This window comes from Thamnophis elegans, chromosome 13 (genome assembly GCF_009769535.1).
Source record: "Thamnophis elegans isolate rThaEle1 chromosome 13, rThaEle1.pri, whole genome shotgun sequence".
Classification (NCBI taxonomy): domain Eukaryota; kingdom Metazoa; phylum Chordata; class Lepidosauria; order Squamata; family Colubridae; genus Thamnophis; species Thamnophis elegans.
Window position 1 is genome coordinate 22,079,916 of NC_045553.1, and position 13,309 is coordinate 22,093,224.

The following is a 13,309-nucleotide window of genomic DNA, read 5'->3' on the forward strand; positions in this document are numbered from 1 at the left end:
GCCCATGTCATATTTTTATTTTATTTATTTATTTGCTTTGTCAATTGTTTACAGGATAATAGGTATAAGATTAAAAATGAGTATGAATTGGGGTGAATAAATGGGGACAGTAGGATAGGAATGGTAGGCCCGATGGTGTGCTTATGCCCTTGCAGACCCCTTAGGAATGGGGTAAGCAGACAGTTTAAGTGATAATGTCAGCCATGCAGTATCGGAGATTTCGGCCTGCATCAATTTGGTGGGTCATTGTGTCAATACTTGCACATTGGGGGTATCAGTATATCAATGCTTGCACTTTGGTGTGTCAGTGTATCAATACTTGTGCATTGGTATGTCAGTGTATCAATGCTTGTACATTGGGGGTATCAGTATATCAATGCTTGCACTTTGGTGTGTCAGTGTGTCAATGCTTGTGCATAGGTGTGTCAGTGTATCAATGCTTGTACATTGGTGTCTCAGTGTATCAATGTGTGCACTTTGGTGTGTCAGTGTGTCAATGCTTGCACATTGGGGTGTCAGTGTGTCAATGCTTGTGCATTTCTCTTGCTAATTTAAAAGCTCATATAAAGCAAGAAAGAATTAAAAGCACTAGAAGTGTGAATTCACTGTCAAATTTTCATTTTGGCATTCTTCAGGTGTTCCTCTTTTGCTGGCATTATCATTCTGCCAAGGTGCAAAAGTGAAAATGTTGTATCAGTGTGGTTTTGTGCCAACTCATGGATTGGTGGACTGATTTTAAATCAGCCATGAAAAGAATATTTTTTAAATTTTTGGGCAAAACTTTTTTGTAACCATATCCAGATTGAGCTTCACCACTATTGCAAATGTCCCAAACTGGAACAGGAAGATGGGAAAAAGGACTCCTTGATTTATGACTATAATGGAATCTGCCCACATGGTTTGAAGTCATGATGGCCATAAAGTATGTCATCATGTGAACCGACCAGATTTTATAGTCTACGTTGTGTGTATGTATGATAGTTAAGCAATAGTCCTCAATTTACAACCACAACAGAGCTCAAAATTTATGTAAGAAATTTGTTAAGTGAGTTTTACAACTTTTCTTACATCAGTTGCTAAGTGAAGCACAGCAGTTATTAACTAACCCAGTTGTTAAGTGAATCTGACTTCCCAGCTTGTTTGTCAGAAGGTCGCAAAAAGAGCATCAGATGGACCCCAGGGCACAGCAAAGATCATACATATGAACCAATTGTCAATGTAAATCACGTCACCCTCAGGATTCTGCAAGGGTTATAAGTGTGAAAAATGGACATCAGTCCCTATTTTCCAGTGTTGTTGAAATGCCAAACGATCAGGAAATGAACTGTTGTAACTTGAGGACTTCCTGTTTTGGGGAGTACTTTAACTGAGCTGAAGTAGGCCCTGATTGCCGGTGCAAATAGGGTGGCCTTGACTCCATGGGCTTTAAACGTTGTCACCAACACCTTGAACTGCACTCAGCAGCAGACCAGGAGACAATGAGGTCCAGGGAGCAGGAGTGCAATGAGGACTATCCCAGGAGCCCCAAAGAATGCTTTCACTGCTGCCCTTTGAATCGCTGGGTTAAGCAAAAGGTTGCTTTAAAAAAACAAGTACAACGGTTTCTCCTTCGCTTGCAAGCAGAGCCCAATTGCCTTGGAAGTGAGAAGGGATGGAGGAATGGGGGGGGGGGTGTTTGGGGACTATCACTCTACAAGGTTGTAACTGTGGGGAAAATAATGAGAGGGTCATTTTGTATGTTATTTAGATAAAGTAGATAGAAATAACACAAAGAAATGACGATCAAATGCCATTAGATAAAGTTTTTTTAAAACTTCATGAGATACACACACACACACACTCTCTTCAACAAGAGAATAATTATGGAAGTCATCAAAATAGAGAAACACCCCCACAACACAAATAAACGTGATGATACCTCCCGCCTACCAGACATCTGGAAACCACCCTAGTCAACAAACGAAGCCCAACCACTACCAAGATTGTTACAACACAAAAGAACAATGGACACACAGCCCGCACCTCAGCCACACAGGATGATATGAAACAGCCCAACAATGTACAAACATCAAGTCCATCTACCAATCAGGATGCAACTACACAGCCAATCAACCCACTTATAACAACAAAGCCAGCTCTCCACACACATTTATAGAACAACGACAGCTCCGACGACGCCTTACTTGCACAAGCACAAAACTGAAAACACCAGCCTGAAGATGGCGAGTGGGACCTCACTGAAACATTGCCAAGACAATCTCAATCTTACACGGGAAAAGACCCAAATACACACTGGTCTGCTGGTCTTGTTGTATTTGGGTCTTTTCCCATGTAGGATTGGGATTGTCTTGGCAACGTTTTGCTGCAGTCTCACTCACCATCCTCAGGCTGGTGTTTTTGGCTTCAAGGGTGGCTGGAGCTGCCGTCTTTCTATAAATCTTGGTGGGGGTATGTGGAGTGCTGGCTTTCTTTCAGTAAGTGGATTGATTGGATGTGTGGCTGTATTATGATTGGTAGATTGGTGCTGATTGGTGCTGGCTGTGGGTCCGTTGTTGTTTTGTGTTGTAACGGCCTGGGTGGTGGGTGGGACTTGTTTGTTGACTAGGGCTGGTTTCCAGATGTCTGGTAGGCGGGAGGTATTATCACGTTTATTCATGTTGTGTGGGTCTTTCTCTATTTCGATGGCTTCCAAAATTATTCTCTGGTTGAAGTGTTCTGTTTTGGAGATTAATTTGTTTCCTCTAAAATCAATTTCATATCCTGTTGTTTTAAGGTGCTGGAAAAGGGAGGAAGTTTTTTTTTCTTTTTTCTTACTGCGTTCTTGTGTTCTGCGATACAGCCACACATCCAATCAATCCAATTACTAAAACAAAGCCAGCACGCCACCCCCCACCAAGATTTATAGAAAGACAGCAGCTCCAGCCACGCTTTAAGCCAAAAACACCAGCCTCAGACCTCAACGAAATGTTGCCAAGACAATCTCAATCTTACATGGGAAAAGACCCGAATACAACAAGACAGCATACCTACTCCCGTGAAAATCTACGAAAACATATACACACATACACACATACTCACAAAACCAATTAATTACATTTTGTGATACGTACGGTGAATCTAACACCACAACTTCCATGGTGTGCTATGTGTTTCAGAATTCTTTGATTTTGTTTACTCTCTATCTATTTAGTAGGCTTAACAGTAGACACATAAATGCAGAAACAAATGTTTTTGTATAGGAGACATATCATCTCAGGATTACAGAGTCAGGATTATCCCATTCCTTCCCACCAAAGCATCACAAGTGGGAGAAGAGCCGAGGTGGCACAGTGGTTAAATGCAGCACTGTAGGCCACTTCAGCTGACTGCAGTTCAGCAGTTCGGCTGTTCAAATCTCACTGGCTCAGGGTTGACTCAGCCCTCCATCCTTCCAGGTGGATAAAATGAGGACCCGGATTGTTGGGGGCAATATGCTGACTCTGTAAACCGCTTAGAGAGGGCTGAAAGCCCTATGAAGCGGTATATAAGTCTAACTGCTATTGCTATTGCTATAAGGCATGAAGAAGTGGCAGATACCACCAAGGTGAGGGTAAGGCACATCTCTGCCCATCTATTGTGGGCTCAATCCAATGACACCAATGGAGAGAGTGAGAGAGATTCAAGTATTCTGGAGGAAGATGTTCTAGGTTGAACCTTTTGGGTAACAGTGTTCAAATGCACACTTGCACAAGATTGTAAACTTAACCTAGAGGGTTTTCCCCAAAGTTCATGAACAAAGGATATTATGAAAGAAGACATTAGAACATTTAACAGAAACCGGAAGCGTCACGGCAAGACCAGCTGGAAAATACCTCTAAAGCTGAGGCCGCCAGAGTAAGTTTTTGTGCATGAGTTAGAATGGAGTGTTTAGTTTAGTTTAGTTTTATTATTATTTATAGGCCGCCCTTTTCCCTGAGGGGACTCAGGGCGGCTTACAAAATATAGGGGAGGGGATACAAAACAGTAAACATGAAACAATACATGAGTAAAAATAATACACAACATTCATTCATCATTCGGGTGGGGACAGATTGCAACCATGTGAGTGATTGGCCAACTCATAGGTAAAAGAAAACTTGAATTTGGACATTAAAAGATGTCCTGGAGTTGAAGTTAGCAGTTAATTGGCTTTTGGGAAATTCTATGGAGGGAAAAGGACAAAGAGGAGGCTAAAACACCAAAGCCCAAGAAGATTCTTGCTTTTAAAGTTGGATTTGAAGAAACTAAGGAAGGAATCTGGGGGAATGGGATTTTTTTGTGTGGATTTAAAGTGTTTTTGGCGGTTTTAACAATCAACTGGTTTGAGTGTATAGCAGACTTGAGAGAGCCATCTGTTGGTGGGGAGTATTGCAATACTTTGTGGAAGATAGAAGAGGAAGTGCAGCTGGAAAACTTGACTACCATACAGGAACTGTGAGAACCTTTAAGGATTGTTGGTTTTTCAACATTGCTAGGTTTCAATTTTCTATGGCTGTGGATGATAAAAAAAATTCAAATTGGATTGGAGTGGGCTAATATTAGAATTGGACATTAGAATCTGAAAATAAATGGAGACTGAATGGACTTTAAACTCCAGTTTAATGTGATATAATTTAAAAGTCTTAAAAATTTGTTAAATTGGCAATATGGACCCTTGGATGTACGATGAATTATTTGAGATGCTAAAAAATGTGCATGAAACTTTAAAAGGCAATGAAAAGAAAGAAATCTAGCTGGAACACATAGAACACGAAATAGGAGAGAAGGGAGTGAAAGAGAGCATAAATGAAGAACAAGAAAATAATATTGAAGAAAAAGGAACTGATAGTAAAAAGCAGTTAGATGGTTTTTCACTTGGATTTACAGTGGCACAAAAGGAGTAGGCAGAGGGGAACATCCCTCCAAAAAGAATCAATCAAACAGTAAAGAGGGAAATAGTGGGAAGAGACTAGGAGAAGTCCTGGGGAGAACTACTGAAATAATAAAATTAAAACTGAGGAAAAGGATTCAGAAGAAAAGGTCCAATACATAGAAAAAAGAAAAAAGAAAAAGAAGGTAATGGGATAAAAGGAGAAAATTAACACGAAGTGGAAACTTTGAGAGACCAAGAGAAAATGGTTAAAAAAGGGAAGGTTAGTAGAAAGGAGGAAGGAAAATAAGGTATATATTAGTAGATTTAAGGGAACTATGTTATATTATTCATTGTGGATAACTAATTAAGTTAAATGTTTTTTATGTAAATTAATGATTTTGATGATGTATGTTGCTTACAATAAAACAGACCAACAGATGAAATATGAAATGATGGGAGTTGATGTTATTGTAAGAGATTAGAAATTACCGTATTTTTCGGAGTATAAAATGCACCGGCATATAAGACGCACCCAGATTTTGAAGAGGCAAATTAAAAAAAAAGTCTTTGCACTCTGCAGACCTCTCCAAAACAGCCTGTTTTTCACAAAAATGGGTCCATTTCTGTCAAAAAAAGGACAGGCATAGCCTTTAGGAGGCTTATAGAGTGCTCCTGGGGACTGCGGGGGGGAGCAAAATTGAGCAAAAGAAGGTCCATTTTTTGCTAATTGCTGCCCTCCCCGGGCCCCCAGGAGCACTCTGGAAGCCTCCTAAAGGCTCTGCATGGCCGTTTTGGTGAAGGGGGTGGGGTTTCGGGAGGCCAAAATTTTTGTATTCAGTGTATAAGATGCACCCAGATATTCAGCCTCTTTTTTGAGGGAAAAAGGTGCGTTTTATAATCCAAAAAATAGGGTAAGGGCGATTAGTGATGTTGTTTATGTATTAAGAAGAAAATAAGCTTAAGATAACAAAATATGGAAAGAGAATAATATGGCTGAAATTGGAATCAGAGATAGGATGTAAAGTGGATTATGTATATGAGAGGATGCTCAAGAAAAGATCCAGACAACACTTTGTTCATAAAATATGTATGTTGGGCAGGGCAGGGGAGGGGGAGAATTGCAATAAAAATTGATTTAAAAAAAGAACATTTAACAGAAAGATCTCCTACAGGAGATCCATTGGGAAAATACTCAGCTCCCCTTGAGCAGAGCCAGAGAGCAAGTGGATCAATGGAGGACATCAATCCCCAAGATTCTGACCCACAAAGAACCGGCATGGAAAGCCAAATCAAGAGAGGACAATCCTGAGGTTCAGAAACACCCCATTCTGTCTTGGGAGTCCCTAGGAAAGAATGAGAGTAAATCCCACTTCCAAGAGGACAGATGGATCACCTAGTGGTCTACAATCCTGAGTAATCAATATGGGTATGGGGCATCTTGGGGGAAGACGGGGTGGAGGCTGTCCATCTGGCCATTTCAATTTCTCAAATCCTGTGGCCAATTTCTTGTCTCTCCATCATTTGGTCTTTTTTTCTAGCAAGGTGGATCTGAAGCTGATGAAATGTTTTCCCTTCATCCCATCTGCAAAACAAACACAAATTAGTCATAGAGCAACTGGCAATGGCTACTCTGACAAAACTTACTCAGCGTTTTTTTTTTTAATTGCACAAGCGGCAGTCTTGGTTCTTGTATAAATTGGAGGAGCAGATTCCTTTCTGACCTCAGAGACAAGTGCTGCTCCTTGTCCTTCCTCCCTACCAAGAGATTTCCTGGGTCTTCCCCAAAGCCAAGATGGTAAGTACAACGGTTTGTCTTTCACTTGCAACCAGAGTCCAATTTAATAATCAGAGGGTCATTCTGTATGTTGTTTAGATAAAAGAAAATAGAAAGACAGAAATAAATCAAATGCCATCAGGTGTTCCTTTAGAACTCCAAAAGAGAGAGAGGACAAAGAGAACCGTTTGCAAAACCAATTAGTTGCATTTTGGGGTGAGTGGGGTGAGTTTAAAATCCAGAGGTAGATGGTCTAATTTTGGGACAGGGCTTAAAAGCAGAATGTATTTTCTAGCTATTTGGAAGGATGAATGAGAGTTGCATAAATACTGAAATGCATTTTTGGTATGAGGGACATCACAGCTCAGGGGTTCAAGGTGGAGATTGTCATTTCCCCTCCACAAGGCATCACGGGTGGGAAAAGGCCTGAAGAATGAACTGATGTATCAGAGTAAGGCATATTTCCATTCACTGTGTGGGGTCAATCCCAACAATTTTGTTCTGGAGGGGAGAAGGATGGAAAGACATTCCAAAGTGAGGACTACTAGGGAGGCGGGCAAACAAACGGTTAGATGAAGAATGGCAGCCAAAAAACCCAATGCAATCCTAGGCTGTGTTAAAGAGGGATACAATCAAGATCAAGGAAGGCACTAATGCCACTCTATAAAGCCTTAGTAAAACCACACCTAGAATCCTGCATCCAGTTTTAGTAATCACGTTGTATAAAAAGATGTTGAGACTCTAGAAAGACTGCAGAGATGAGCAACCAGGATGATTAGGGGACGGGAGGCTAAAGCATAGGAAGAACGGTTGCAGGAACTGGGCATGGACACCCCTCGGTGAAGACTGCTAGAGAGACGGACAAAGAGCCAAGATATTCAGGTATCCTGGATTGTGTGCAACTGACACAAAGAGGGGAGGGACATATTCCAGGTTGACCCTCTTGTGCAACAGAGATCAACCTGCACACTTGCACAAGATTGTAAACTTAACCTAGAGGGCTTGTTCCAAAGTTCATGAACTTCATCGTATTATCAGAGGGGAATTAGAACGACTTTGAACACCCAGTTTCTGAAACAATGAGTAAGATCTCTTATGGCTTATTCTTTCTTTTTTCTTTCCCTTTCTCAGAAAGTCTTCTTCAGTCTGATCCTCTTCTCTCTCGTGCTGGCTGCATGTCATGCATGCTATATAGTTCCCTTTGAACTTATGGCTAAAAAAGGTAATCGAACTCTTTATACATTTGAGCAAATCATCGCTGTACTGCTTGCCAAGGTTTAGTAAAAATGTTGTGGGCTTAAAAACTAGGGAAATTATATACAGCACTGGCAGATTAAAAAAAAAGACCCATATAAAGGAAAAAAATAAACTCCAAAGCAGTCCACTCTGATGAAGAAGGCAGGATGCTAATGATTGAATTGGAGAGAACAGAAAAACCGATATTATTAATAGTCAGATATGCACCAAATCAGAAACAAGAGGAATTCTATAAGAAGTTACATAACAAAATAAACAAATTCAAATATGAAAATATTTGCTTAATTGGGGATTATAATGCAACAGTGGATAAAAAAAATGGACTATGAGAGCAAAAATAATAAAAAAAGTTACCCAAATCATTTTTTGAGATGGCAATGGAATATAAACTACAAGATATTTGGAGAGAAAGGGACAAAACAAGAAAGCAATATACCTTTTATTCGAACCCCCACCAGTCCCTCTCAAGAATTGACATGGCTTGCATTTCATCTGATCTACGTAATCAATTAGACGAAATTGAGATGGAAGCAAATGATTGGGCAGATCATAATCCAATAAAATTAAGATGGAAAGGTCAAAGAAGAAGAAAAAGATGGATGATGAATTCAAATATTGCAAATGAAATAGAATGCGCTCAAATGCTGGAGAAAGAATTAAAACTATTTTTTAGAATAAATAAAAAAGAAGACACCTCAATTCAAAATCTCTGGGACACTATGAAAGCATACACAAGAGGCCTCACGATTGCCTACATGGCGAGAAAAACTAGAAAACAAAAAGAGCAACAAGAATGTATGCAAAAAGAATTTATGGAAGCTGACGCTGAACTACAGAAAGACCCAAAGAATAAAATTAAAAAAGAAAAAAAGAGATGATAAAACAAAAGATCAACTTAATAACTCAAAAGGAATTAGCACAGAAAATTAAAGCGGCCAGACAAAATTACTTTGAACAAGCCAACAAACCTGGACAATGGCTGGCATACAGATTGAGGAATGAAAGAGAAAGAAGGATGATATACCAATTAAAAGATGATGAGGGAAGAATTCAATACAAAGTGGAAGAAAAGAAGCATATTATTCATAAATATTTCGCAAATTATATATGCAAGATGGTATGGAGGAAATCAAAATAAAACATTATTGAAACACAGAAGAGATAACACCAATGTCAAAAGAACAAAGGGAGGCGATAAACAGGCCAATAACATTAGCCGAAATGGACTTAGTTTTGAAAAAACAGAAAAATAATAAAACCCCAGGTCCAGACGGAATACCGGTGGAGCTATACAAATATAATAAAATAATATTGGAAGAACTAGAAGTGGAAATGTTTAACAAAGTTTTAGGAAAAGCCAAGATGCCTGAATCATGGATGGAAGCAATAATATCGCTAATCCCGAAAGAAGAAACCAATCTACAAGAAATCTAAAATTACAGACCAATTTCAGTACTAAATTCCAACTATAAAATATTTGCAGCAATTATGGCAGGAAGAATTAAATAGATTTTAAATGAACAAATACACTTGGTCCAAAATGGATTTTTACCTCACAGACACATTAAAAATAATATGAGAGTCATCCAAGGCATAATAGAATATTACGAGGTGCATCCAAATGGTACTGGTTTTCCTTAACACACAAGAAGCATTCGACTTCCTGGGCGGGATCTTGCTGATGGCGGCAGCTTAATAGAGCTGCCCCGAGTATCTGGTTGCGTTATCTGCCTAGATATCTGGCAGGTACCTCACTCTTCAGGCAAAGAATAGGGGGAGAGAAGATCCAGCTGGCAAGAGCTTTTCCTTTGAAGTTTGCAGCCTTTTTGGCTGCAAAGAGAAGGGGGGCCAGCCGAGGCTGAATCATTATCTCCGTGCCGGAAATTCCTAGCCGTCTTCTTCACAGGTCAAAGTAAGATACCTCCACTTAGGACAATATTTGAACTATTTATCTGAATTTAATACAAGCAGAGTCCGTATCTGAGAACCTTATCTGTTTTTTTTAAAACCCTAGCTTCATTTTTTACAAGAGCTTCCTTCGTGTACTTAGCTTTTCTTTTTTTTTCTTAAAAGAAACTGGCTCCTAAAATGGCGATTGTGCGTTCTTCGTAACAATGCTACATTCCTAATTCTTCTGCAAAAGCAGTGATAAAAGTTCAAAGGGAGGAACAGCCAGCCAGCAGTTTCTTATTAATTAGTTTCACTTCTCTGAAGAGTTTACAAGACTTTCTTCTTATCAACTTTGTTAATATATATTTCTGATACAGAGAAGTAAAAAATGGCACTGAATATGCCGAGCTGCTTCGTTACAATGCTTTTTCTTCTTTCTCTTTTTTTTTTTGAAATCCTTTGAAAAATCCTAAAGAGCTAACAAAGGGGTGACTTAATACCCTTGATTGAAAAGCTTGATTAATTGCCCATAGATAAGACTTATAATGGCATCAAAATTAATTCCTGGGGGGAAACTTCCTCCTAGAAGCACATCCCCGATACCTGGCACAAAGTTGCTCCCTACTGGAGATGTGCTAATGAAAGAACTTTTTTGGGAAACCTTCAAAGAATTCAGAGAGGAGATAAAGGAGATAAAGGACGAATTAAAAGAGTTTAAGGTGGACTTATATGATAAACTTGATAGTAGGATTGCCAAAATAAATGATGATATGCTGGGACTGGTAACCGTACTGACAGAACATGTTTCTGGAATTGAAGATAACTTAGAGGTTTTTAATGAAGCTAATACCAATTTGACATCCAAAACTGAGGTGGTGCAACAAAAAGTTGAAAACGCTGAAAAACAGATTATTATGATACAGTACAGGCAGATGGAGTTCGCATTAAGAGTCAGGGGGTTGCATGAGGATAAACAGGAGAACTTGAAACAGATTTTTTCAGAGGCTTTTGACCATCTGGTGGGACGACCGGGGTCCATCTTTGACTGGCAGATCGATAAAATTTATCGTGTTAATTCATGGGCGGCAAAATAAAAGCAACTCCCCCGAGATTTAGTTATATACTTCGCCACAAGAGAGTTCAGAAACATGATATTACAAGAGTCCTATAACACCAGGCTTCAAATCGGCGGCCAGGATTTGATTGTCTTGAAAGAAATACCACCTCAAATGCTAAGAGCCAGGAGAGATTATGCTTTTCTAGTGGAAGAACTCAGAAACCGTCAGATACAGTATAGATGGGATGTGCCATTTGGTATTATAATTACACTTGACAAGCAAAGATATCGCCTCAACTCTGTATGGAAAGCTCGAGATTTCTATCACAATATTTTGAAGGTGGGACACCCTGCACCATCTGGATCTGGAGAAAGACCATGAGAAGGACAAGATAGACAGCAAACTACACAACTACCAGACAAGACGCACCATCTTCCCCTCCCGGAAGGGCAAGCTGCCATGGAACAAAGACCTAGCCGTATGACTACCAGACGAATGGAAAAACAAGCTACAATGCAACAACCTCAACAATCACCGGCCATTGATCAAGGAGTTACAGCAACAACCTCAGAAGCCATGGGAGGAGCTAGGCCAAAGGTTAAACAGGCCATGCAGGAGGCTCTAAAAAAGCTTCAGGCAACCAAAGATGACAACTAAGATTTTGACATGGAATATCAATGGACTGAACTCTCCACAGAAGAGAAAGAAAATATTTCACTATCTTAAACAGTTCAAGAATGATATAATTTGTCTACAAGAAACTCATATCAAATCAACCAATCAAAAATATTTGTTTAACCCCAAACTTGGTCAACATTTTGTGACCTCTGCTATGGAAAAGAAAAATGGTATAGTTGTATACTTAAGAAAAGATATTAAGACTGAACTAATTGAAGCAGATCCCTTTGGAAGATATATCGCGCTAGACCTAGTCTTAGAAGGGAAAAAGACATTACTTTTGGGAATTTATGCTCCTAATCAACAGCAAGACGGATTCTATAGAAATCTTCACGCTAAATTAGTACAGTGGGGCTATAAGTCTTGTATACTATTGGGTGACTGGAACGGCGTGATTGACACTAAAAGAGATAAGAAGACCTCTCGCCCTAATACTAAAATGCGAGCTAAGCTACCCAAACCTTTTTTTGACATGATGGACGACTTTGAATTGAGAGATATTTGGTGAGAAAGAAACACAGAGGAATATGATTTCACCTTTTTTTCTGATAGACATCAATCCTTTTCAAGGATTGATTTTATACTAATCACTAATGATTTACTTTCTAGGGTGAAGAAGACAAAGATTGCGATGAGGGTCCTTTCGGATTATAACCCAGTTTGGATGGAATTGGGAAGGATAGTGCAGGCAAGAAGGTCTTGGAGGCTGAATGAAAACTTATTGAGATATGAGAAGTACATGAATGATTGTAAAAAATTGTTATCTGAATACTTTGTTCTGAATATGAATAAGGGTACACCTATGGAATTTGTATGGGATGCAAGCAAAGCGTATATGAGAGGAGTACTGATGAATATAAACAAAATACATAGACATAAACAAGGGCTGAAACAAAAAGAATTGGAAGAGGAAATTAAAGGGAAAGAGTTGGAGTTAATATTGAATCCAGGCGATACAAAGGTTAAGGAAGCAATTACTATATTAAAATCCCAATTTGATATGTTGATCTCTGATCAGGTAGCTACTAGTTTATTATATGCAAAACACAATACTTTTTGTAACGCAAATAAACCGGGCAGATGGTTAGCTTATCAGATTAGGAAAAAAACCGAAAACTCGAAATGTAACCAGATTGATTTATAGAGGGAAGGAGGTGTTTCAACAGGAGGAGATTCAAAAGTTATTCCGGGAATTCTTTACAGAATTGTATAAAGGGGACAAAATTAAGGGTTTAGATATAGACAAATACTTAGATAAAGAGAAAATACCCCTAGTTAGAGAAGAGTACAGGCAAAAGTTGAACCAACCAATAACCTCAGGGGAAATCTTGCAGGTAATTAAGCAACTAAAGTTAGGAAAAGCGCCAGGCACAGGTGGCTTGACAGCGGTTTACTATAAAAATTTACAGTTAGAAATGGTAGAACCTCTTAGAGAACTATTTAATAAAATTCAAACGGAAGGTAAAGTGCCCCATCTTGGAAGACAGCGTTTATATCTTTGATACCCAAAGAAGATCAAGATACTATCCAACTAAAAAATTACAGACCTATCTCATTACTTAATGTAGATTATAAAATTTTTACTAAAATACTAGCAAATAGGTTAATGGTGGTTATGCAACAATTGATACATACCGACCAAACAGGTTTTATACAGGGGAGACTGATGAAGAGTAATGTCAGACTAATTATTAATGCATTAGAATATTTGGGAAAGAATAATCAAATTCCTGCTGCATTCATCTTTCTGACAAATATTTTTTTTTATTTCTTTAAAAAAAC

The 13,309-nt window shown here is 38.9% G+C and overlaps 1 protein-coding gene across 3 annotated transcripts in view; it reads left to right on the forward strand.

Moving 5' to 3' along the window:
* The first annotated feature begins 6,554 nt into the window (after positions 1–6,554).
* The window catches only part of LOC116516465 (small serum protein 5-like), a 37,656-nt gene continuing 30,901 nt past the window's right edge, over positions 6,555–13,309 (forward strand). For all 3 annotated transcript variants that reach the window (XR_004256355.1, XM_032228955.1, XM_032228954.1), the window contains exons 1-2: positions 6,555–6,665; positions 7,776–7,866. Coding sequence is in view for 2 of the 3 variants with exons in the window: in XM_032228955.1 (XP_032084846.1) it covers positions 6,663–6,665; positions 7,776–7,866 (94 nt within the window). In the remaining variant the exon portion in view is untranslated. The remainder of the gene's footprint in view (positions 6,666–7,775; positions 7,867–13,309) is intronic.